Raw genomic sequence first — 26,828 nt, 5'->3', positions numbered from 1 at the left:
TGTGGCGCATAGATCACTGGGTAATGAAGTCAACCTCACATTTAGCGCAATCTCAAAATGTACTTGACAAAACAACTGTTACAATCTTTTATATTTGTGTTTAATATATTTTTATTTCCTGTTTTGGACTAAAATTTACAAACTAAATTGTGCAAGTAAATATTCTGTCTGTATATTGTCTTACTGACATGTCCTGAATCACATGGCAAAACATTTTATCACATTTTCTATTGCTCGAGTGGCTACAGGCATCTAATAAAGGTCATATTTCCAGGACATCAACCGTAAGTACACTGTAATAAACTCATTTATAGCATACTCTCATATGTCAAGAACATTTCCTCTTATGAAATAGTTGATAAACTGGTGGTTGAAATGGTTTGTGTTGTGTTAATGTATGAATGAATAATTCCCATACTTGCTACAATAATTTTCAGAAAAATAACTGAGATCATTTTCATCTTATTGATGAATTGGTAAATGATCTATATGGCCCTATGAGTTAGGGGGAATAAGAGATATATTTACAAACGTAACAAAACAGCATGACACTTGCCATAAAACATTCAATTATTGTACAAATGGTTTTTAGAATCACAGCCTTTGTCCAACAAGCAAAAACAACAAAAGTTCTTAAGGCATATTATAAATTAACAGTCATCGAATTGTAACTAAATCCACATGAAAACCTCCTTTATGCGTTGTTCCTACGTCTTTCTATTTACATGCAAAAATTCCTCCCATTATAATCTTTCACATGTGAAGATCATACAAGCTTTGTTTTATTATTGCATAACTTGTAACAATGTATTCAAAGGAGGACGAAGAATACTCTTCCAAAACTTTGCATTTGACATCCAGTGCAAGCTTGGATAAAACTCTGAGATTCAAGTGAGAAACCTTTTACCCCCAAAACATTCAGACTAGAAAAACTAAAAAGCAAAAAAGAAAACAAATGATATTCAAAGACGCATTGGCCACTAAGAGAAAGTGAAGTGATTTGAGTGAGTACAGGATTAGGCACAGTTATTCAGTGAGGTGAGTGTCACAGATACTGAAGTTCATCTGCAAACACAAGTACAATCAATAGGTGAGCCGATACAATCAGTGAGTGTACAATCAGATTAAGGTGAAGGGCAGAGGCAAGCTGGCAACAAAACAAAAAAAACAAAAGCATTGAAACTGGATAACATCCACTGACATGGTGCCAAATATAAAACAGTTGTGAGTAATAAAGAGAATTGGTATCAGACACTTATACTTCACCAAAGAAGGTACAAAAATTAACTAAAAAATAACTTGTCAAGACTCCCCAAAAGTAGGAGTTTGATGTTATTTAACCGAGTGATACTTGGGGGAAAAAATTGGCACCTATAATTTTGGGATCAAGCCAAGGACCAAATAAGTTTGTAGATTCCAGTATTAAAAAAATATAATTCGCATGATTCTATTTTACCTACATAATGGTAATTCCAAAAACATTAGAAACCAAGAGACCACCAATATGCATTCAACCTATTTTCGGACACTTTTCCACAGTCCAACTTTACATACCAAACATGGTTGTACTATGTATAGTTTTGGACAGGGACAATTTTGATTGGTTTAATCAGTTCATTATCCGTTATTCTAATAAATCGAAAATAAATGAAGGAATCAATGGTTGAAGCGGTTTCAGAAACATTGAAAAAACTAAGCAAGTGGTCTGCCTATCCTTTTGCTCCAAAGACTTGTTAAAATGGGATTCAAATGTGCACTTGGTGTAGCACATTTTAGTTATACATATACATTGTTACTTTGTAGGATAACATATTAAACCACTTTTTGTTCTGTAACAGCTTGAATGGACGTTTAAGACACAATGACCAGGTCATAGTGAGACATCACCTATAAATGGGAGAAATTGAGAGACCAATGCTATTGGAGGTGATGTCGTTAATCTGCAACCCCTCATCTGCCCCAATCCTAAAGAAAGCCGTTGCAGGTCCAGTCTCTACCACAAGGGGGTGAGAGTGACAGGCAGGGGTGCTGTGCCCAACTCACAATCCACACCCATTTTACTCTCCCCTCTCTCCTCTTTGTTCATCCAGGTTCCTCCTTCTCTTCTGGTGGATCCCCGTGCGTTACTGGATGTCTTCGACGTAGTTGGCTGGGTAGAGGCCTACTTGCCCTCCCTTCAGACGGCCTTTGCACCAACCCTGGTCATCCTCGTTTCCTACCTTGATGAACTCCTCCCCTGTAGTGCACAGAGGGACATTTGTTGGAGAATGGGAGCTGATTCACCCCCCCCTCCTCCTCCTCATCCACCTTGATGTTTAAACAGACTGTCTCAGTATTTAGTGCAGTGGCACAGGTTGTTCTTGAGTAAATGTATTCACTTAGAATTGATTTAGCAAATAGAGAATTTCTGTCACTAGGATCTTTTTAGTGGAAGCTGACGCCAAACGTCCATCCTACATGAACGATAAAGTTTGATTCTATTTATTCTATTGACTTGTGTGAGCAGTCTGGGGATGATTGGTGGGGCGAGTAACTCATAGCACGGGTCCAAAAAGTCTCTCGCTCACGTGGGGATCCCCACATCACTCTCTTTCAGATCTGCTCACTACAAGTCACATGAAACTCCCCAGTTCGCCAACACCCACCCCCGTCTTCTCTAGCCTGTCCTGATTCAGAACGTTTCAGTGGTAGTGAGCTATCCGATTGGCTTGTTCCGTCTCTCTCCCTTCCTCTCTCATCCCGCCCCGTCTCTTATAAAGCACACACACACACACACACCTGCTTTGAAGCTCAGCTCGTCCTGCTCCTGCCCCTCGTAGTCGTACAGGGCTCGGACCGGCACCGACACCAGCGGGGACGTCGGCTCCTCCTCAAACGGGTTCCCGTCGCCATTGGTGTCGGTGGAGAAAGGGTTCCCGCCCGTCTCCTCGTCTGACCAATCCTGTGTCTTCTCCATGCTGCTGGCGCTGGAAGGACACGCAAAAGAACGAATCAGAGCGTGGGAGGGGAGGAAAACACTCGTGTCAATCTTGCCCTTCTCGGATACCAATTGGACGATCCAGCATGCAGGAAGCAGGAACAAAAAGTTAAGAGTTAGAGAAGGAATACCGTACAATGACACCAAGTAAAGTACAGTTGGAAACACACAAACGGTCGAAACGCATTTCCAAATCCGCCCCGACACAAACAAGCTGCCAGCGTATCTTTCACCCTTTTCTCCATCCAATCAGAAAGTCTGGAGGAGAACAAACATGCCCGACAACTAGGAGTTTTTTGGGTGAGGCAAGCTGTGGTTTCACCATAGCCATTTTGGCTAAATTGATTTGTGAGTTGCTTTGATGGCACAATGAGACAACACGCTATGTAAGCCATGGCAACGCAATGACAGCACATGCATGGAACACAGAGGAAACACAAATACAGAGTAGTCAGGGAAGTCAGACCAAGGCCAGCCTGTTCCAGAAAAGCATGGTGTACTTCCACCTTTGAACCACCAGAGAGAGGTAGATACAAACTATCCAGGACTTGCTACGCCAAGTCAGAGAAAATATGAAACAAGCACACATCAACACAGACACTCATAGCTGTATTGCAGTCAGACCTGTGCACACATCAAATACAGCTCCTTACTCTGTACATTTCTCATACGTATCTATCTGGTGCCTTTATGAATTTAACATAATACATTTTGGTTAGAGAAATCAGGATGGTTTCCCTGATCGAGTGCCTCGCTTACATCAGTTCTGACTGCAATGTACACTTTGGACTGAAAGCACACAACAGCGAACATACATGCATGTACTTAGACACACACACACACAGTTCTGCACAGTTAGGAGTGATGAAAGCACACACTGGGCTTGTGTGCTTGTTCACTGAGTGAGTAACCATGCAGAGTGAACACCCAACAGAGAGAGAGACAGAGGGAGAGAGGGAGGGAGACAGAGAGGGAGATAGAGCAAGGGAGGGAGAGAGAGAGAGAGAGAGAGGGGGAGGGAGGGGGAGAGGGAGAAGGAGAGGGGAGGGAGAGAGGAAGACAGAGAGAGAGAGAAACGCAGAGGGAGAGAGACGGCAGTGCTCTTGGCACTTCGGGGTGCCGGGGGCTCCTGTTCACCAACATTTTCCCTTCCTCTTTTCGGACAAGCAGAGGACTGCCGTTGTCCAACGTCCTCTCCTCTACGGTGGCCTCTTCCTCCCCCTCGTCGTCCTCGTCGTCCTCGAACGGGTTGGAGCCCGCAGGCGCTGTGCTAGCAGGCACCGTCAGGCTGACGGTACCGGGAACACGGGGGAAGAGAATGGTCGTGACACACACACACACACACACACACACATATTGTGAGTACACACACCACGCTGTCTGGGACTGTGCCAGAGGGTCAAACCATAGACATGGAACATTGGAGTGATAGTTTTGTCTAAGAGTCCAAATGCGTTTCTCCTGTCTTGTTTTATTCGAATGTTTTCGGGTCGGAATTTAGCCCCTAAACGAGATGGCTGCCACGACACTGCATGTGTACGTTTTTGACCAAGGGCACTAAGTATTTTTTTTATCTCAGTGGGTTGAACCATGTAAACTAATGGGATCAATTGTAACATGGGATAGCAACAGACATTAGGACAATGATACTGACATGATGACATATCAACACAACACCCGGAACAGGACAAAGCCACACTTGGTATCCTTGACAGACCAGAGTAGCCGTCACTGATTGTGACAATATGAAGTGGTATGACATCAGATGCCATGTGTTAGGGCAGAAACACCAGCAGGGGGGGGGGGGGGGGGGGGGGAGATAGGGCGTTAGACCCGAGTGTAACCTGTCCCCAGGGAACAGGTGATTCTTACAGCATGGCGATAACTCAAACACATTCGGCTGCATTCGTCTTACGTGCAACTTGAGTCCGGCTGCTCTATAACCATGCTGGTAGACAAGAAAGTAAAAAAATTAAATAAAAGAAAAAAGAACAAAATAAAAGAAAAAAAGGGTTAGCTGTCTAGATATGAACAGTTTGGCTTGAAGGCATTGTTGTCTGAAAACCCCAGATATGGTAAATGAGAGGCAAAATGTAAAGCGCTTCGAGTGCCGCGCTGATGTAGAAAAACGCGCTGTAGAAATGCAGTCCATTTACCATTTGCTCTGAGGCCCCGTGGCTACATATCAGCCCGCCAACATGTCTGTGCTGTGGACAAACTCTCAACACCTTTATTGACAGAGTCACACAACGCTCCCAAAGTTGACACAATCCCCCACCCGCGATCAATTGCGACACCAAACATTCGCTCGGGAGTAATGCAACTTTTGCTGGCACAATGTCAGCAAATCCATTTTATTGCACAAAAACGTTTGTATAAGAAAGTCGTGCCGAAAAACGTCCCGAAACAGTTAAGTCAGCAATAGTTTTCCTGGCACAAATAGGGCTATGCAACCAATATAAAAAAAACAACGTCAAATCCAATTCAGTGACGTTTCCCAACAAAACACGGAACTCAAAATGTAAACTGTGCAGGAGATGTCAATATTTGAGCGGTTCGCCATGCAAAAGACAATAGTTGTCAGCCAGACCATGTTTTCCCTCTCTATTCCAAATATATATATAATATAAGGGTTCAAGGGGTGGCAAACTGTCAGTTTGGTTGAAACCAGGAAAGCGAGTTTGGGACTGGAATGCAGAATTAAGATAAGAAGGTTAAACTATGGCTAAGAGACGACTTCGAACGTTTTTTGTTTTACATTTCAAATCATAGACGCATGTTGATTTGACAAATTTGTTTCTTTGTTTAGCTGTAAAAAAATGAACGCATGAAAAATTCCTTTGTGCTGCTCGACGGTCACCTGTAAGTAGACACTGAAAGCTGCATCGTGTGCCCAGGGACAAACACACTACTCTCCAGCAGAAGTGCATGTGTAGGACTGACAGACAAACGTACCCCCTATGTGGGCCGAGCAGCGAGCTGATGGAACGCAAACCTACTGAGGTCAAAGGTCACATTTGTTTCCATTCCTCACATTCCACAGATTACGGTTTTTTTTTTACCCTCTCACACACATACACATGGACACAGGGTTGATGTTTTGATTCTGAACTGTGGTAGGAGTGTGTCCAACATCCAATCACTCCACATGACGAGGGCACCGTTAATTACAAAGCTGGTGTGGAATGCAAGAGGTTGGAAAGATACCACCCAACAACAATCGCATAGCAGTTACTCAAACAACCTGGTTGAACTCCAGAAATCCTTCTTGCTCTCATTGGGCGTTACACAATTTGATACTTTTGAATCCAGGTTGCCTCGGGTGTACTATGGACGTTTGTAGAAATATTATCAAACCCTTTCTAGACAGACATTTCTACACGTTTGTACGCGTACAATTGGCTCAACGCTGAATGAGCCAATTGTATCCCAAATAATATCAAAATGTCTACAATGTTGGCATTTCAAAAGAACAGAATAATTTCCATTGTTCCCAAGTCTTTTCATTCCAATGTCACAATAACATTTCTGATTCTAGCAGTTAGATACTGTTATTTGCTAGTGTTAGTTCCAGACCAGCACTGAAGCCACATGATCACCTCAGAGGGGTGATGATGCATTAACTGAACAGGTAAGCTCAGCAAAACCTTGAAAACTTGGGCTTTCCCCACAGTGACCATCCATCATCGACACATCATAGAAATATTAACATCCATATTTCCACGTTTATTTTGGCACTTTTAATAGGAGGAAGTCAAAGCTGATGAAAAGCTTTTCCCCAAATGTTTACGGTTGCCGTGGCAGCTGCTCCGGAGTGAGCGTTCGGAAAGTTCTCTGAGCATTCCTGACTGAGGGAGGGCCAGAGAGTGCAGAAGACCGCTATAGGATCCAGGACGCATGAGGATGTTTAAGTTAGAAGAGTATGTCAGTGTTTTTGTGCATGTTTGGGTTACATTGTTTCATTAAGCCCTGTGACTTTTTTCTTCATATGTTTTCAAACTGTGTGTGTGTGTGTGTGTGTGCATGCACGCATATCAAAGGACTCTTTAGCAGCCATGTCGATTTTGGATAGCTGATATATGAACTGCAGCTTTACAGAAGATGTGAATGTGTGAGATGTGTGTGTCAGGTGTCAAGTGAGTCAGGTGGCGGAGCGGTGAGGGATTCGGGTTGGTAATCAGAAGGTTTCTGGTTTGATTCCCGGCCGTGCCAAATGATGTTGTATCCTTGGGCAAGGCACTTCACCCTACTTGCCTCGGGGGAATGTCCCTGTAATTACTGTAAGTCGTCTGCTAAATGACTAAATGTAAATGTGCGTGTATGAAGGAATGTGTATAGGTAGTGTGGAAGAAATTGCGATTTCCTGTGTGCTTACATTATTCACTAATCAATAGATCTAGTCATTGGATACTAGTTAGTATGTTCTCATGTAAGCTTGCTATTAATAAGAGTAGATTGTGTCTATGTGTCAGGGTTAATAGATGTTCGAGATCAGGAGAAAGTCATGGCTAAATGTTCCTTGTCATGACTACAAGGAGAGCTCCAACTCTGAACTCTTTAGTCTGAGTGGTCATGTGTTGGGAGCTGTGAATCTCTTTCTCTGAGACTGTTGTAACGTCATTACTGCCTGACTGTCACTATCTATGTTTACATTCTTGTGCCCTATAAAAGATGGTCCTCCGGCCTTCTGAGCGGAGAGAGACATGATTGAGACCTAAGCCTGGTGTTGTGTTGTCATTTATTGTCAGAGGTCTGGTTTTGTCTCCCAATCTGCAGATTGATAAATACTTATTAAAATCCAGAACTCAACTGAACTTAGTCACTCCGTTTATGAAGAGACGGACAAAACACTTTCTTCATCAGTAGGAATAAGTGTGTGTGTGTGCGCAGGGTTGAGTAAGAGCACGTGCAGGTGTGTGCGTGTGTGCGCAGGAGCTTGTGCATGTGGGTGTGTGGTTACCTGCCGCTGCTCTTAGCCTGCTGCTCTCCGGTCTGGCTGATGCCCGTCAGTGTCACCCCATCATTGGGCTTCTTCTTCTCTCGTCTGCTCAGGCTGCGATTCAGGTCTATGGACCAATCCTGTGACGCGCACACAATGTTCATTACATGTTTTTCGTTGACTAAAGAGTGAGCTTTTCTGGATACGGGCTTGTTACGCTCGTCTATACAGCCATGTCAATGGCACTGCACTGCACAAACTGACACCAAGAATACATTCCAGAAAATGGATGCTGCGAGCGACCAACCAAATTCACCCACCATCTCTAATCAAAGACTTCTCAAGCTTCAACCAGGCAGTGGAATGATAGCATAGGGAGCCTATCGTAAAATTCAATGTGTGTGTGTGTGTGTGTTCCATCACCATGCAGACAAAAGACAGGGAAGAGCAACATTCGACACCTTCACCAAACGCTGCAGTTAGGTTAGAGCTAGCCCTGACATGAGGCGAGGCGGTAGGTCTGTACCGTACGTGACTGACTGGTGACTCAGAAGGTCAGTGACGTGTCAAGGTCACGTCAGTCTCAACATGACTCGCCGCGGGGGCAAGGGTCATATAGAGGTCACCGTGGGGGGTGAAAGTTCCGAAGGGGGACAGGGGCGTGAGAGAGCTATACCCAGAGAGAGCTTCATGACATCCAGACATCTACAGAAAAGTAAACCCATGTCCACATCCCGCCTCAAAGCCTGTGGGCATGAGGGAGGTTGGAACCACCCCACCCCATTGGTCAACAAGAGAGAGCCTTGTTGTGTGTGTGTGTTTGTGTGTGAGTGTGCGCGTGTGTTCCCTTAGTTCTGCCGGTATGAATTTGAAGAGGGCAATCCTGAGTTGAGGGTTTAAAGTTGAACACAAATGACACGCCTCGCACACAAAGCACAAACTAAGAGTTGCATGAGTGAGGCCCCCCCCCCCACACCTCAATGCAGTGATAGAACAGTCCTTCCATGCACAACTCACTACAATGGACCTTCTCTTATGGAAGCGGGATTTGGAGCAGTCCACATTCTGTCAAAAAGGGGGGTGGGGTTTAGTAGGGACAAAACCAACATTACAAAAAAAGAATATGAAGAAAATGAAATATCTTGGGATTTAAATAATATATACAATTATTTAAATCAAAAGTGTTAGTTGTGGTTTGTGTAGAACTTAAAAAGGTTGCTTTTACTGCTTTCAGAACACAGCTTACAAAGAAACAGAAGGTGGGAAGAGATGACTGGAGGGGAGGGGGAATGGGTGGGAAAAGATATTTGGAAAGAAAAGAAAAATATTCATTTTTTGCAGAACGGCTGACACACAACAGCTGGGGATGAAGCCAATAGAGCCCCAAGATATGAGAACAAAGGGTGTGTTTTGACATTCACACGGCTTTCTGGGGGACAGGTATATGCAAACGGTCTGTGCATAGATATATTTTTTTGTAAACTTGTTAAACAGGTTCTACGTGTGTGTGTGTGTGTGTGTGTCGTACAGTATATACACACAGGATACGTGTGTAGTGTACATATAAGTGTGTGCGCACGTGTGAGAGATGTACGATGTACAAGTGTGTGTGTGTTTATGTGTATATGAGAGAGGGAGCGTCCGTGATGAGTGTGTGTCCTGGTCTACAGAGAGAACACACTCACTCAGAGAACAATAGTGTCTTGTGTGGCACCATAAGTCCTAACCCTTCAGACGACATAAGCCAATACCAGATGGTGACAAAACACTGAAGAAGTGGAACAAGAAGTCTGGAAGGATATCACCTCAGGGGTGGTTTCCCAAAGAACGATAAATCTCAACATTTGCATTCTTTGACATGCGCTCTGACTTCATCTTCCTCTTTAGCACTTTCGCCCGCTCTCTCTCCTTTTTGGGTGAAATGACATCTTCCCTTGCTTTCCCTAAGCCGCCGCTCACAGACACAATCGGCATCGGTCTCTCCTGCTTCATTTTCTCTTTCTCTTTCTCCTCCTCCTCCTCCTCCCCTTCATTCCTCCCTAGTGTCTCTCCCCCTCTAGTGTATTTAGTAATTATTGTCGTAACCGCGCTCCCAAACATTTCTCTCGATCTCACCTCCCTCCATCCCAACACACTACTTGTTCACGGCCGTATCTGGTTACCCACGGTTACACCCTTCACCTCCCCTCTCTCCTAACCTCGCTCCCTCCAATCGTACCTCAAACTGGGGCCAGTTCATGGGCATGCCTGGACCGTGATTGGAGCGGAACCACTTCAGGTCTTCCTCAGCGTCGGCGGCGGAGATGGTGTCTTCCAACGTGTGGTAGACTGTCTGGAACCTGGGGGGGGAGAGGGGGAACGTCAGCATCACCTGGGCCCAGTCAGGCCTGTGTGGGCCCAGTCAGGCCTGTGTGGGCCCAGTCATGCCTGTGGGCTAAGCGGGCAAATGTTTTGGTGTGTGAATTATTTATTTTAGTATGTGAATTCAGATTCACTACATTTCTGTTGGCTGATTGTTAATTTTGATTTGATTACACACACACACACACACACATATACACACCCACCCACAAACAATATATTTTTTGGGGGGGAGGATAGGAAAGTATCGATTGTACTTGGCAGGAGTGGAAATGCGCTTTGCTGGAAATCTGGTGCGGGCGCGACATGTGACGTGATAGGCGGGCGGTGTGAGGGCGTCTCACTTGTGATTGGTGGAGAGGTCCAGGTGCTGTTTAACCTCCAGCAGGAGCTCTTTGAAGAAGCAGAGCCGCTTATCCTCAAACTGCTGCCACTGCTCAAACACCTGCTCCATGTTCTCCATGTACTGAGGAGTCACCTTGTCCAGCTCCTCCAGAGACTTCTCATAGCGCTCCTTAGACTGCCCGGGGACAGGGGGACAGTTAGGGCTATGTACCACACACACAGTATGTCCTCTCTCCACGCGCACACACACACACATGCACACACGCACACACGCACGCACGCACAGCCCCTTTACCTTCTGCACCTCCTGCTGACATTTCTCCACCTTATCCTGCAGCTTCTTCTGAAGCTCGGGGTTATTGTTGTTCTCCAGCTTGCTGTTGTTCTCCCGGCTGGTGGCCAGCTTCTCCTCCTTACAGGCCGTGTGGTAGGTCTTCTTGGTGGTGTCCACCTGCACACACACACAAACCCGCTTGGTGAAGGTCCAGGTTGAGGCCTCGCGCTCCAAATACAGTAACTCGTTTGTCAGACACCACACATTTGTGGTAAACAGTATTTGCCATGTGAAAGAAACTGGCCCTCGCTCCGGATTGTCCAATATAATTTCATTTTTTTGTGAGGTCTGGACGCTAGTGAAGGAGCAAGGTTTAGTTTAGGGCCCCTTAAGCTGACTAGCTTGTATATGAGCTAGCTAGCTGCTCACTGATTTAGTAAATAAATAATGTCTGTGTCGGAAAAATAGCTTTTTTAACAGTACAGATTCTGTACTGTGTTGGTAATAGTGAGGGTAAGCTACATTAGCCTTTTATACATATATACAAATAAATATAGCTGCAAGCAGCGATGCGAGTTCTTCCGCAAAATATTATACAAATGTACATTGTAGAAGGTCAAGAGTTGGACAACAAGAGAGCAAAATTACTTCATGTTTGAAGGCTGGATGGATATTCAAACTAAAGAGCATGTGGTTGCAAGTCAGCCTCTCTATCCTCTCTGCTACACATAGCAAAGAGGATAAAGAAAGGCAGAGTAATAGCTTTGGTCAGTTGGGACAAAGTTTAAGCAGCTGTAATTCAGTCACCTTTTGACATATCAAGGTGAAATTGCGTATGGAACGTCAGAATGATGTCCTCCTGTTCAACTAAACAGAAAATCCGAATTATGACAGGCACAAAGGCTGTGGTTGGATTTGGACCTATGACCTTGCATTTTCCAATACACCATCTCAGACCATTGAGCTATACTCAATGTTGGGAATTGCTGTGGTCAGAGACTGTATAAAAAAAGTAAGCTGTTTCTCCTGTGGCAAGCATTGTTAGATTTGGCCAAAGTTCTAACAGCTCTAATTCAATCATATTTTGACATACCAAGGTCAAATTGTTTATGGTACTTTAGAGTGATGTCATTTTGAACACTATTAGGTTTGAAAAACCCTCAGTCAAAATTTGATTTGACACAAAGATATTGAGGCAATGTGGACATTTATATAAATACACCCCTTTCAGACATTTTGGATTGCATTTCTTATTCCATATCACCCTATATAAAGACATGTATTCTACACATCTGTAACACATTTCAAGTCAATTGGATCTATGGTTCATGAGGAGAATGGTTTTGAAGGTTGTACCAAATGTGGAGTGTACAGCAAAATCTATCATGGCGGACCTTGTGGGTCCTTGAGGCTTTTTTGTTCCCCATGAGAAATAAGGCATGCTTACCAATTTTCAGGCATTTTGGAGTAATGGGGCGCTGGGGAAATCACATAGACTTTTGGGGTGGCTTGTAGCGCCACCTATGGGTGTACATGGGCCATTAACGGTCTGGGAGTAGTGAGTGACCTGTTGTATCACTGGGCCAAATGTGAAAACATTGAGTCAAGGACTTTTTGAGCTATTGAGGCATTTCATGGAGAATATTTTTTGTTGTTGAATACTAACAAAAACAATAGGTTCCCTCCTACCAGAGGAACCCTAATTACAGAAACTGCTTTAATATCCCTGAAGCACAAGCATTCAAATTCCCATCTTGGTAACAAGTCAACACATTCTTATGAGTGCAGTGCTACACGCTTCTACTGTCTCGGACATAGTGCACAGGGAAGTCTGACAGAGCACACAGGGAACGAACAGGCCACCTCTCTAATTTGATAAGAGTGGGCAGCTGCTGTTTGTGTGTGTGTGTGTGTGTGTGTGTGTGTGTGTGTGTGTGCGCGCTGTAAGGGCACAGCACATGATTAGATAGCCCTTTCTCTGGTACAAAAACACCTCAGTTTGACATCTCCACTTTCATACTCTCAACGACCCTCTTCATTCTCTAAGTTCTCCTTAATCACTGTCTTTCTCTCCCTCTTCACTCCCTCCGATCTCTCATCCCTCTCTTTATCTCCACTCGTCCAGCCTGTCTCTCTACTCTCTGTTCATGAACTAGCTTTCCCACATAACTGGACTGATTTGTCGGCTACCCTTCTGACACTGCACAATCACATGGTCAGGAAATCACTCATTGTGACATCACAGATACAGGAACGGGCGGAGAGCCAGGAAGTCACTTAAAGAGAAATGCCACACACAAAAATGCGCACACACACACAGGAAAGGTGAACCCTGTCCTGTAAACAAGCGACCCAAGAAAAAATCTGTGTTTTAACCTTCTGGGTTGGAAGTCACAGTGTGTGTTTGTGTCTGTCTGCTTCTGTCTGTATAAACAGTATATATGTCATCTCAACAGTTAAACTGGGCTTTGTTTGACACAAAATGGCCACCACTCTCTGTCAGTTTCCGTGCCTGGGAAGATTACATGCCACGGTTTCCCATTGATGGGGCAAGGCTGTGATGAAACTGTGACGCTGGGAGGGTGTCCGTTTGCTGCTAGCTTAGCCAGGGACCTAACAACCTCCAGTGGTGAGGAGTCACAACAGACGGGTGGGTAGACAGACGGGTGGGTAGACAGACGGGTGGGGAGACAGACGGGTGGGGAGACAGACGGCTGGGGAGACAGACGGCTGGGGAGACAGACGGCTGGGGAGACAGACGGCTGGGGAGACAGACGGCTGGGTAGACAGACGGCTGGGGAGACAGACGGCTGGGGAGACAGACGGCTGGGGAGACAGACGGGTGGGGAGACAGACGGGTGGGGAGACAGACGGCTGGGGAGACAGACGGCTGGGGAGACAGACGGCTGGGGAGACAGACGGGTGGGGAGACAGACGGGTGGGGAGACAGACGGGTGGAGAGACAGACGGGTGGGGAGACAGACGGGTGGGGAGACAGACGGGTGGGGAGACAGACGGGTGGGGAGACAGACGGCTGGGGAGACAGACGGCTGGGGAGACAGACGGCTGGGGAGACAGACGGCTGGGGAGACAGACGGCTGGGTAGACAGACGGCTGGGGAGACAGACGGCTGGGTAGACAGACGGCTGGGGAGACAGACGGCTGGGGAGACAGACGGCTGGGGAGACAGACGGGTGGGGAGACAGACGGCTGGGGAGACAGACGGCTGGGGAGACAGACGGGTGGGGAGACAGACGGGTGGGGAGACAGACGGGTGGGGAGACAGACGGGTGGGGAGACAGACGGGTGGGGAGACAGACGGGTGGGGAGACAGACGGGTGGGGAGACAGACGGCTGGGGAGACAGACGGCTGGGGAGACAGACGGCTGGGGAGACAGACGGCTGGGGAGACAGACGGGTGGGGAGACAGACGGCTGGGGAGACAGACGGGTGGGGAGACAGACGGGTGGGGAGACAGACGGCTGGGTGGAGGAACAGACATACAGACGGACCCACCTCTTTGAGTTTCTTGGCCCAGGGTTTCTGGGCCTTGCGGAAGCCGTCCTCGGCCTCCTTGGTCTCCTTGAAGCCCCCGATCATCTGCTTGTGGAAGGCGTCCCTCTGCCAGTTCTTCAGCTTCTCAAAGTCCTCCCCCATGAGAGCGGCCTTCACCTCCATGTGCAGCTCGCTCACCTTCTCCGCCTCCGTACACAGGGCCCCCCACGCCCGCTCCAGGGTGCCGTACTGAGGGCCTGACGACGCACACACACAGTGTCATGTTCGAAATATTCAGCCCATAGCATACACACACGTGCACGAATGTGGACACGCACAGCCATCGAGAGCCCCTCCTGATTGTATTACCGGACAGAGCTGGTGATGAGGTCATAGGAAACGCACATGCACAGAAACACTTGTAGGCGAGCACGGCAGGACCACACACACGAAACCAGAAGCAGGTAGCCGCTGGCTTCAATTCACTGAACCCACAATTCCCCTTTCACATCCTCCAGTCAGACAACAGGGTCTGTGTGAGTGAGAGGGTGTGTGTGCGTGTGTGTGTGTGTGTGTGTGTGTGTGTTTGGCACCTTTCTCGATCAGCTGCCTCCAGCGCTTGGACCACTCGGTGAGCTGCTGGGCGTAGGACTTCTCGATGCGGGCGCGCTCGTGGAGGCAGTTCATCAGGTCGTTGCACAGGCGGTTGCCGTCGTCCACGCGCTTCACCGTCCTCTTGTAGTTCCCCACCTGGGAGGCGGGAGGAGGAGGGGGGAGGTAGTCAGTGTGCACGCATGCACGAGTGTGTTCCCTACGTACCCCTTATATCAGGGATGAGGGATGTTCGGCCTACGGGGGCCGTGGGCGCCCCCCCAAGACAGCTTGATCCGTCCCGGGGTGCGAAATTAGAAATACCAAAAAAATGATCGAGACTAGCAATTAGGGATGGGCGTGGTTAATCGAATATCCGGATATCCTAAAGTAAGTTAGTATTCGAATACTTTTTTTGAATACTTATGAGCATAGTTTGATTTTTTTTTTAAAGGTTTTATTGAAAAACCGTCGTGTCATGTTGTGAATTCTAATAGTTGTGACGTTAGAAAATGATGAAAACCATCAAAAAAGGTAGGCTACGCCTGCGTTCTGCTGCGAGTCTCCTTTCATTTCATTTGGCGCTACAAGAAGCTTAGTGTCCTGGCTAAGCAGTACCACGCAACAACCTCAGTTCCTGCAGTCTTTTCTACGCCGGCCTGCTCGTAAATCGACTCCGTACTATAGCCTCTCCCCTGAGCATGTTTACATGCTAATGCTCCTGAATAAAAATGCGTATGGCTAATGCAGTTGTGGCTTATTTATTTTCTTACCAGTAGCCATGTAGAGCTAGCGTAATCGGCTGTTTATGTTCGCAATGTGTGGTGGCGCACCGTATCCTATAGGATTCCGGTTCCAAGTTAATATCCAAGTTAATATGCAATATTTCTCCGTGTGTCTTTCGTTTTTATGGAAGATAGCCTACCCAATGTGTTTAATTTAGTCCAATGTAGCCTACTTTTTATTTCACATAATGATAGGCTAATCGCTTTTCCGCCAAATTAAGAGCCTATGTCTGAAGACGCAGCGTTTTTTCAAGTTCATTGTCTTTTCGTCATGTTAATAAATTTATCTTTCATTTGTTTTCTTTATTCAACCCTTATTTAATCTAATAGTTTAACAGTCCCAATTATTGCCAGAATGTGTGGTGGTTCATGTGTTTACTGTATGCTTTGCGTCACGTCAGGCTAATTACATAACGGAACCACATTAATAAAATAGATTATCCGGATATTCGAAAATAATTTCGGATACTATTCGAATAGTGAAATCAGTTCAAATCTCCATCCCTACTAGCAATAGCTGTTTTCGCTATGATAAAGGGAAATCCTATCCAATAATAGAATCAGGGAATCAGAGATTGACAAGCCGCACAGCCCCCTAGCACCCAGCCCCCTCCCCCTTCAACATTCAGTGTGGCCCTTGACGGGATGTTATGAAGTCTGAGAAGGCCCTCGATGACGGAAAGTTTCCCCAACCCCCGGCGCTTATATATTGAATGTGCTTGACGTCATGCGCTATGCGTGTTGTTGTGGTGGAGGGTCTGGGTCCGTCTGTGTGAGCGAGTGGTGCGCGTACGCATTTAGTCATTCAGCAGACGCTCTTATCCAGTATGCGGGCATGTCTTACCTCCCAGAAGCTGTCGCTGGAGACATCGATCATGGAGTCGTCGTAGGAGCCTGACATGGCTGCAGCCCTCTCAGTCCCTCAGGGCCTGGACACACACACACACACACACACACACACACACACACAAGAACGGGGTTCATCAAATTGAGGAAGCCACACAATTGAATTCCAGTCCGTAAACACACTAATTTGTGTGGATGTTCAGTATTGATGTGTGGCGTGTTCGAGAGTACTGGTCTGTTACACTGTTCTACTGTCCTGTTGTAGAAGGCTGTTCTAGTGTACTGTTGTAGAAGGCTGTTCTAGAGTACTGTTCCACTGTCCTGTTGTAGAAGGCTGTTCTAGTGTACTGTTGTAGAAGGCTGTTCTAGAGTACTGTTCCACTGTCCTGTTGTAGAAGGCTGTTCTAGAGTACTGTTCTAGTGGGCTGTATAGAGGGCTGGTGTTGAGTTTCTAAGCTGAATGGCAGCACGGAGCCCATGCAGAAGCACATCTCTGTCATATCAACATGTGCGTGGAGAAGTTAAGAACCACGTGTGAGACACACACACACTCTTCTCTCTTCTGTTTGACACAACTGACGGACCTCAGCCTTCATTCTTGAAGAAGGGATGAAGAATAGGAAGGGAATGAGGTGCAGAGGAAGAGAGAGAGAGAGAGATATGTGGAAGAGCAGTAAAGATGAACAGACAACAGGCCAAAACATGACAGAAGGCTCTCCCCGGAACGTTCTGGAAGGAGGAAGTGCAGGAAGCAGATGCCCTAATACGGTCATGCCGACGCACCTGTCCCCGTGATTGAAAACCCCTGTCCAGTCACGGAACCTCTCCTCTACCTCAGAAATACAGTTGGGGGGAAACGCAGTATCATGAGATAACTGCAGAGTATTTGAAGGTTGGACTCAACCTCAACGCTGCCACAGACACGCAGACAGATACCGTGAGGGCGGCACACCTATTTAAGTCACTGAAGATGCTTTGAGGCGACGCTTCTCAAAACTCTTTCTGCAGTATACGCCTTAACCCTTGTGCTGCCTTCGGGCCCCAAAGGTTCATAACGAACAATCGTTGTGTTTACCCAATTTTACCAACACAAAAACAAATAAAAATAATTTTCTTTTAAACTTCACAATGTGGGGGGCCTGAGACAGCCCAACGGTTAAAAGACAATGCTTCACTTTGTTTTTGTATGCGGTAAAGTTGTCGCAATACGACAGTGGGTCACAATGACCGATGGGTCGGAATGATCCAAAGATAACACAAGGTGTTAACCCCCCACCTGCCCTCACCCCCCTCAGTAGCACTGACACTGGAGGAAAAAACTATTCTCCTGCTCAAAGAGCAACACAGGAAAGCAAAGGAAACCACGGGTGAACAACAGACGGGAAGAGAATGCGTGGAGAAAAGGGATGAGGGGGGACATTTAAAGAGAGGAGAAAAGATTTTATGGACAACCGTCGCCTCCGATGCAGTCACACTCAGACCAAGAAGGAAGGAGCGAGAGACGGAGAGTATCGACCAAAGACAGCTCAACGAGAGATGTTTCACTTTTGTTTCACCGCCATCACATGATCAACCGCAAGCACTCCTTCTCACACACACAAACACTTATTTTCACAAACTTGTTTCACAGACAGAAGTGACTTAACCACAGAATTGGCTGTGGTTACGTTGATGTTTACTTCTAACCATCTGAAAGCTTTGAAGACAACCTCCAGAACGTTATCATCATTGTTCTCCCCGAGTGACATTTCAAGAGAAATGCAGAACTGGGAACGTCACCACACCTCATCTATCAGTCATGTGTGTGTGTGTGTGTGTGTGCGAGTTTCAGGAAGAAAAGTGAGAAGGGTGTTGGGTAGGGTTGAGAAGAAACGATCCCCAAAAAATGGAGAAAACAACACTATTAGTTAGTGAGGAATGTCAAAGAAAAGAGAGTGTGTGTTACTGTGTGTTTGTGTGTGAGACGTGGCTTGATCCTCTCCACAGCAGGTGGGGGTGGCTTCATCCGTTTCCAAAACCGTGCCAGCGTTCAACATAGCACACACAGAAACCACTGTTATTGCAGGCTGGCAGAGGAGGCCCCGGCCGAGCGTGTGTGTGTGTGTGGAGTGGTGTGTGTGTGGCGTGGTGTGTGTGTGGCGTGTGCCCTCACCCCCGCAGTGGGGAGCTTCCGTCTCTTTCGGTCGGGCGTCGCAGCGGAACACCAACGACAGACAGAGCTCTGTTCGTCTTTCCTCCTCCTCCTCTCTCCCTCATCCTCTCTCCATTCCTACCCTCCTCTCCTCCTTTTTCTTTTCCTCCGTTCGTCTCCACCTTGCTCTCCTTCCGCTATCTTCCATTTCCAAGTGTCGCCCCCCCCCCCGGCCCCCATCCTTCCCTCCTCTACTCGCCCGCTCCATCCATCTCTCGTTCATCCGTCCGTCCCCCTTCTCGGTCCGTCCTCCACGCCGGGGCGGGCAGATTGGCGTCTTCCAACGTCGCTACACTGACTTGAGTTTCTCTCTCATTGGAGAAACACTGAAAATAAGCCTCGAGAGGTTGGACGATGTGTGCGCGTGTGTCCTGAACATCAGTCGTCCTCGGACAGAGGTCGGTATTGTGAAGAGGGTGGTGCACAAGTGTTTCATTTTCAAACACACGCCACGCACAAACCACACACACACGCATACCGCTGCCTCTAGATTGAAGTGCCATCAGGGGTAATCCTCTTTGGAAAGCCAGTACTCATGAGATCGATGATGTGCCCTTGCATTTCTCTCAGCACTTTCCTCTGCAGACTCAGGAGTCAGCACGGTGCACAGCTCCTCTCGGCTCACTGGGTTCGGAGCACCCGGAGAAACAACAGTCCGCACAGGCCCCTGCCCAGCCCACAGCACCCAGCACACAAACCTAACCCTAACCCCTGCCCAGCCCACACACACACACACCTCACCCAGAGGAGGCGGTAGAAAACCCACGGCCAAGTTTCTACCGGAGCAGTCATTGACATCAAGCTGGTTTATATCGCCGAGGATTAAGTAGTCATTCTCTCTCCCTCTGTCTCCCTCTCTTTCTCCCTCTTTATCTGCCTCTCTCTCAGCTGTCCCTATCCATCATCTCTCACTGGGATAACTGCAGCCATGGCAACGCTACAACAGACGGCTTGCAATGGAGGGCGAAAGCCAGGCCCTCCGAGAAGGTGAACTCCTTCCAAACGGTGTCAAACTCGTAGCAGAGTTCCAAAAAGTCCCAAACGGAAGCGAACAGATAACTCATAAAGCCAACCTGTCAAGTAAAAAAAAAAAAAAACTGAACGAACGGGATTTCTCTCGCTAAACGCAAGAGAGTCGCTTGGCGTAATATAAGGTTCACAATCTACTCTGAGCAGCGCCGCATTTAGACACGCGCATTCAGAGGAAGACAGTCCTCAAACGGGTCCCTGAGTTGGCAGACGCTTCTGCAGCGTGAACCGAGGTCAATATGAATCCGCGTCCAATTCACGCGTTCGCCGTTCGCGGCAAACTCAACGTACGGGAACCAGAACACGAGAGGGAATAAAAGCTGGGAGGACTGGGAGCTACCAAAAAGGGTCGTATCATCCTGTGTGTGTGTGTGTGTGTGTGTGTGGTTTGTGTCTCCAGGTCCTAAACTGAGAGGGATGCTGAGGCATCATTTCGTTCAACCTCCAGGATTTCCTCACGCACACTGAACCCCATGACCTCGCCCGGCGCTGGATGCTGGCCTGGACTGCGGGTCTTAAATCTATCAGTCTGGGAAGACTACCAGCCTGCACTGAATAAAACACACACACACAAATAAACAAGGGAAATGTCTGACTTCCTCAACGCAACGAAAATCCAAAGTCTAAATGAGGAAAGGTTTAGGTAACAGCTCTGTGGTGTATATGACTTCGCCTGGGGGCGAAACGCAGCTTGGAATATGTACCGAGTGCGTTGGAATGCGGCGTGCACTAGACTGAAGTTCAGGCCAGAGTCGTTGATAAGCCGAACAAATGGAGGCCCTATGAGCTGGCTGTGTTCCCGTGCGAGTGCGTGCTCAACCCTCGGTGGAGCTATACCCAACATATCCCCGCGTCAGATGGCTGAGTGGTTAGGGAATCGGGCTTGTAATCAGAAGGTTGCCAGTTCAATTCCCGGCCGTGCCAAATGATGTGTCCTTGGGCAAGGCATTTCACCCTACTATTCTCGGGGGGAATATCCCTGTACTTACTGTCAGTCGCTCTGGATAAGAGCGTCCGCTAGATGACTAAATGTAAAATATCCCCAGTCATACTCAGTGGCCATTAACACGGCCATACCAGTGACACAAGGGTTGAGCGTGTGTCTGTGTGTAGCACCAGCATGTTGAGGGGTACTCGGGCCCGGTCTAAGTCTCACAGTACCCGACTGAGGAGTGCAGGGGGCTCCGACCAGAGATGTCCTACCCAGACTGAGGTAGAGCAAATGGTTCCAATTAACGGTAGCGACAAACGGAGAACAAGAACCATGCAAATAAAGTGCAAAGAAACAAAACAGAAAAGGTGTCCGTTTTAGTCCCGGTCCCCTGAGGGCCAAACTAGAGGGGGGGGGGGGGCACATCGCAGAAGGGGAGAAAAAGGGAGAGGCGAGGAGAATGGAGGAGACGGGAGGAGTGAAGGGATGCATGGAGCAATACGAGACAGAAAGGGAGAGAAGTGGGAGTCAGGGATGGGAAGAAAGAGAGGTTGAGACTGAGGAGAGAGGGATGGGGAAGGAAAGAGTGTGGCGGAGTGACTCGTCTGATTGTGCGTGGGGGGGGGGCAACTCGAAGAAGAAGGAAGATAGAGGAAGAAAAGAGGTGAGAGGGGGGAAGGTGAGGAGCAAAGTACACCATTGAGGAGGGGGGAGAGAGAGAGAGAGAGAGAGAGAGAGAGAGAGAGAGAGAGAGAGAGAGAGAGAGAGAGAGAGAGAATAGGCATTGCTTGCAGTGATTAAAAGCACATGAGCAGCGCTGTGTGTGCACTGACACAGGGAGTCTTGAGTCATGACACAGTACAAACACACACACACACACACACACAGAGACTCCATTTGCCTTACCTCACAAAAAAGGGAGGCGTGTGTGTGTGTGTGTATCAGCGATGAGTGACGACATTAGAAACGTAGAACAAGAGAATCATTCAATGGCTCGAACCGGATTCATCGCTGTTACAGAAAACAAAACTAAACAGCGAGAATAAGGGGGGGGGGGGTTCTATTTACGGTAGTACTGTATGCTACTCCTCATGATATTGCTTTGTGTGTGTGTGTGTGTGTGTGTGTGTGAGATGGGGGGGGGGGGGCATTGCTCTGCAGGACATGGAGCCAGACTCACCTTCCCACACACACACGCCCCTACACAGAAGTCCTGTGAGAAGGGAGAGCGGGGGGCACACACACACACACACACACACATCTCCGTGCCCCACCGGCCTATTCACTGCTTCAGGTGTGTTCTCTTTAGGCTCCAGAGGGGCGCTGGCGAGGCTGCTGTGCTGGAAGGGCAGCGGGGACAGGAAGAGGAACCATGGCTGCCGTCACTCTCTACACACGATCTGCTCCACAGCCACGGCCGACTGAGCTCATCTACTGGGCTGACAGGCACAAGCATGCTTGTCCTCCGGCTGTGTGTCTGTGTCTGTTAGTGTGTGTGTGTGTCTGTTTTTTGACGTATGACGTGACCGGGGGGGGGGGGGGGGGGGACTGTGAAAAAGAAATGGATCTAAGTGAACAAGTGTCTCTGTGTGTGCCCGCAGAGTCCAGGAGATAGGGTAAGCTACTTTGAATAAAGTGGCTCGCGAAAAGCGAGGAGTCGTCTGTGCGCCCCGCGCTCAGCAGCGTGCCACTTCCCTGCGTGTGGTTGTCGCGGGGAGCCACCGACACCCGGCGCTTCCAAGCAGCCGCACGGTCGTGCCCCCCCCCCCCCGATCTTCCCCCCACACAGTACACCGATCCAGGGCACGGAACAAGCGCCGTCGAGTTGTACCGGCAGCAGGCCTCCTGCCGCTGTTTTCGCATTTCACCACCAAAGAAATAAAGACACCATCTATTCTTCTCCCCCCGATCTGACTCACTGTGCCAACGCTCCGGTTGCATGAGGGTTTGGGTGACGAGGAAAAGATGACTTCCTCTATTATTATAAAGCTGGGGGACAAGTCGCTCTGCTGTCGGAGAGCAAAAACAGGAACACAGAGGTCTCATACAGTGGAAGGTCCAACACTAGCCACTAGGCTAAAACACTAGCTCACATCACAGGTCATTTGAATGAGATTACAGGTTGAGTTTAGTCCAACTAGGAGCTCATTTAAGCAGTAAGCGATTCAGGAAAAATGCATGGAGAACAAATTCCTGTTGCTTTGCCCCCGTCCATATTGCTTAACATGCCAAATATTAGGTTAAGAAACAATTTGAATTAACTTTCTTGACTCAACTGAAGAGTAGGCCACTAGCTCAATAGTGTACCGTTTCCTCATAAAACTATTTATATTTTCTGTCATGGGAACAAAAAACAAAGAGTAGGGTACTCTTACATAAACAGCAAGCTTCCCGAAAGGAGAAAAAAAAACGTGATTTTCCTGTGATTGAAACTAAATACTATTAAAAAATTCATTTTCAAACATGATCTCTCTCCATTCCCTACTTTTGGCAACATTGATAGGCCTAAATATGACAACAGCTGCTAAATGCAGGGTAGCCAAGCCGAATTCTATAAATATTCTAAATCCCAACGGGTATAGCCCAAACGAAGGGGAAAACGGCGACTTTGGACGCACTTTTGTCCGTTCGGCCTATGGTCGGTCAACAGCCTCGACCATAACTGCTGATCTCACAGCGACTGGATGGCCTGCTCTACAGAGAGTCAATCCATCGATCCTAGATTAGCAACCTGTGAGGCACTGAAGCCTCACGTGGCTGAGGAACGTCGAGCTACGAAGCTTCGCTCAAACTCCTCCGTCAACACTCAGGGTCAGCTGTGGCCCCTCCACTTCGAAACGGCCACCTCATTCCAAAGTCGGCCTCACCCCAAAAAGCCCTTGGTCTTTTGATGGTGTCGAACAATAGAGTTTGTTCCAACTCTTTTGGGCATTTTCCATCCATGGTGCCAACGGAGCGTTAGCGACATAATGGGGGGAAACGCTGCATTACGTGACAGGCAATGGGGGGGGGGGGGGGGAGGTAGGGGTGGTGGTGACATCACAGGATCATCTTTTTCTTTATTTTCTTCCAGGTTTCCAGCGGAAACCCCCGGGGTTACATAATGAGCCTAAGGTGTGTGTGTTGGGGAGAGGGGATTACAACAGAACAAATGGAGCTCTCTATGGAGGCCCTTTCATTTGATTAGCCAGAGGAACACATACAGCACAGCACAGCAAAACATCAGCTCTGTATTACCTTGGAGTGTAATAGTGAGTTGCTTTATCTTCTTTCCACAGATCCCTGAAGACAGCACTAAGCTTTCACTCCTCTCTCGCCCCAACAATACAACACACAACCATGTGCCTTCATAATCGTCAGGCTTTAACTTCCCTTTATCTTCCTGATACCGGTGACCTCAGGAGAAAGACTGCTAATTAAATAAAGTCTGCTGTTGCACTTCATTGAATGATTGCTCAAGGATTGGCTGACCAGCCTAAGATTTGTTGGAAGAGGAAAGTCTGTGAGAGCATTCAATGTTAATGTTGTGAATTGTTTTTTTAAAGGACTACTTAAATAGGAGCCGTTTCATATGATATCCTCTTGTTCCTTTGTACACTGAATGCAGCTCAGCAAATGACTGACTGTTGAAATGATGCCTGCACACATATGGTGCAGCCAAAATACAATGTTTTGCTGGCACTCATGGGATATAAGTGTTGGCAGGAACACTGCAATCTGACTTTGGCTGAGCATAAATATTTAAATGATTTTTTTTTTGTGTGCAAGTGAAACAGAACAACATGTCACTCGAGTTGAACGTTCTTTTGAGACAACATTTTAACCACAATGCAATGGCACATAGAATTACAGGACATCACGACAGCTATGATATGCGGAGTTCTTGTGAAATGTGCCCCGCCCTTGATCAGTCAGGGAAAACACTGCGATACTGCCTTAAAAATAGACTAGAGTGAAACTAGAATGCAATCACGTACTTAGTTTGGCCCAAATGTACAACTTTTTTTGTAAAATGCCCAGGTCCTTCGAACATAAGACTTATGGTCCCACACCATTTGTGGTGTGGGTCTGAATACAGGATAGTTGGTCATAATATCGACCTGATTGATTCACGAAGCTTTGAATCCAGCATACTCTTCGTTGATCGATCGGGTTGTAGTCCTACTGAATTTGGCCAATTATGTAACACCAGTTGATGATTTGCTAATAATGGTACCGTAACCCCTATTAACTAGAACATTTAGTGACAGTGTGTAGTCAGTAGTTGAGCTACTTCAATACAAATCAGACAAACCGGTGTTAGATGCTAACATGCTGATTCTGACTGGACTCAATCATGGGTAGTGTACATAACACTACTAACACACATGGTCCAGTAATTCACGAAAACAACAGCAAGTCAGATTTCTACACTGGCTAGATTTAACTTTAATGCAACTCATGACTATTTACAAAGTTGTTGTAGTAGCTAGCTAGAGTTGCGCTAAGTTAACATTTGCAGTGCTATCCAGTCTGCACTATATTGGATGAGACAAAATGTAATATCAGTTTATGGCCAAAATGTAAGTACTTAAACTTTTACCCCACCTTTTAGAGGTTCGCTTCTCTTGTCGGTCTTGACAGAAGGTGTTAAATGATGAGGTTAAAAGCCTTGGTGAAATCCTTCGTTTTTTCAGAGCAGCAGGACTGCACCACGGTCGGTTGACTGAGGGGAGGCGCGCCTCTCTGACGTCATATCCCCAAAACTAAGTAACGTTATGGAAAAAGTTACTTTCAACCCCTTATCGATTACACGTAGACTTAATCTGATAATAGTGACACAGACCTCTATATGCCAATCATGGAAGATAAACGCAATTGAGATTTAAATCGCAAACTTTTTCCCACATTTTGTAATAATCCATTCATGTCCACTTTTTATAAGATTAATAGGACTATCTCTTATTCTCATTTACTGAACATTTCGGGAGTAGGCTACACACGCTGTGCACGTACCCTTAACAAATATCCGAAGACAGACACAGTTAAGACGAGATACAGTCAGTAATCAGACAGTAACAAACTATCGTTTAACACACCTGCAGTCGGTGTGGATAGTATCATCAAATTTAGAACAGTAGCCTATAGGCTGCTCATATTACGCTGCATTGCCCACTTTCCTCCACACCCAATTTAACTAACCCGCAAAGAAATCAACTGTTCAGTTATGTATTTGGTTGGTTAAAAGAAAAATATAAATATTCCATTATCCATATAAATAAGATTTACACAAAAATCCAATGATTAGATGTGATTTAATACATGCGGAGTTGTTTTAGGCACCAGGAAATCTGTACATATTTTATATGACAATTCAAATATCCACATCTTAGCTAAATAAGTTTCGGTAAATGGATTATGTTTCGTAAGCGAAAAATGAACCGCATATTCCATCTAGCTAAGAGAGACATGCGTTCCAAAAATATCCCAAAAATTAAACAACAGTATATAAATGTAGGTCAAAGGCAGCACCGTGGGTCTTCTATAAAAAATAATACATTGTAATAATAAAAGTACTAACAAACAGACTAACAATAAGAAAAGAAAAAAATCCCCACCGTTACTGTACATCTAAATCGAACATAGGCTACCAGCCTATTTATAGGGACATAGCCAGCACAATACTTAAAGTTTAGTAGTACTGAAATATAGCAGTTTAGCCGTGAGCTTAGGCTACATACAATCACTGCCATTCTATTTTTGTGATCCAACTCGAGCTTTAGTCTTTATACTGACAAAACATTGAATCTTTCAGTGTGTTCCTAACATCCTTTTACCCACATGCAGTGCTCTTTCTGACAAACCTTGCCAGTTTCTAATACAACGATAGTTGGGAGAAAAAGTGCTTAAAGTGTGGCACACTGTGACCAGAATGTGAATATATGACAAAGGTTAACCAAGAGAAGGCTGTTGAAGAATTCAAACCCTCAAGGTCACACAAAAATAAAATGGAAAGGAACCATGCCGGGGTAGCTCTTTCTCAGCATGGCAACAAGGGCAACACAAGAGTGGAGGTCATTTACCT

The 26,828-nt window shown here is 46.7% G+C and overlaps 1 protein-coding gene across 4 annotated transcripts; it reads right to left on the bottom strand.

Moving 5' to 3' along the window:
- Positions 1 to 86: 86 nt before the first annotated feature.
- pacsin2 (protein kinase C and casein kinase substrate in neurons 2) lies at positions 87 to 25,488 on the bottom strand. 4 transcript variants are annotated; one of them, XM_084701904.1, is made up of 12 exons: positions 25,352 to 25,488; positions 16,612 to 16,696; positions 14,985 to 15,141; positions 14,413 to 14,648; positions 10,918 to 11,073; positions 10,622 to 10,797; positions 10,135 to 10,255; positions 8,934 to 8,981; positions 7,938 to 8,056; positions 4,119 to 4,265; positions 2,779 to 2,966; positions 87 to 2,236 (listed from the first exon to the last, which is right to left on the bottom strand). In XM_084701904.1, the coding sequence occupies exons 2-12, from the start codon at positions 16,666 to 16,668 to the stop codon at positions 2,124 to 2,126; spliced, it is 1,518 nt and encodes a 505-aa protein (XP_084558030.1). In that variant the 5' UTR covers positions 16,669 to 16,696; positions 25,352 to 25,488; the 3' UTR covers positions 87 to 2,123. The 4 variants fall into 4 exon arrangements, with proteins under 4 accessions (XP_084558030.1, XP_084558032.1, XP_084558031.1 ...); XM_084701906.1 differs by lacking the exon at positions 4,119 to 4,265; XM_084701905.1 differs by lacking the exon at positions 8,934 to 8,981.
- Positions 25,489 to 26,828: the final 1,340 nt, after the last annotated feature.

Source organism: Hypomesus nipponensis, chromosome 7 (genome assembly GCF_054491055.1).
Source record: "Hypomesus nipponensis isolate SF chromosome 7, ASM5449105v1, whole genome shotgun sequence".
In the NCBI taxonomy this organism is placed as follows: Eukaryota; Metazoa; Chordata; class Actinopteri; order Osmeriformes; family Osmeridae; genus Hypomesus; species Hypomesus nipponensis.
The sequence above is the reverse complement of the archived record's forward strand: the minus strand, read 5'-3'. Positions and strand labels throughout refer to the sequence as shown.

Bases quoted from the DNA above. Each gene is read 5' to 3' on its own strand.
- pacsin2 (XM_084701904.1), bottom strand. From the start codon at position 16,668: ATGTCAGGCTCCTACGACGACTCCATGATCGATGTCTCCAGCGACAGC. The intron at 8,982-10,134 runs GTACGATTGGAG...CCTTTTTGACAG, and splicing joins TGAACTGGCCCCAGTTTGAG to AATGTGGACTGCTCCAAATC. The intron at 8,057-8,933 runs GTGAGTTGTGCA...TGCGCGTCACAG, and splicing joins ATAAGAGAAGGTCCATTGTA to GATTGGTCCATAGACCTGAA.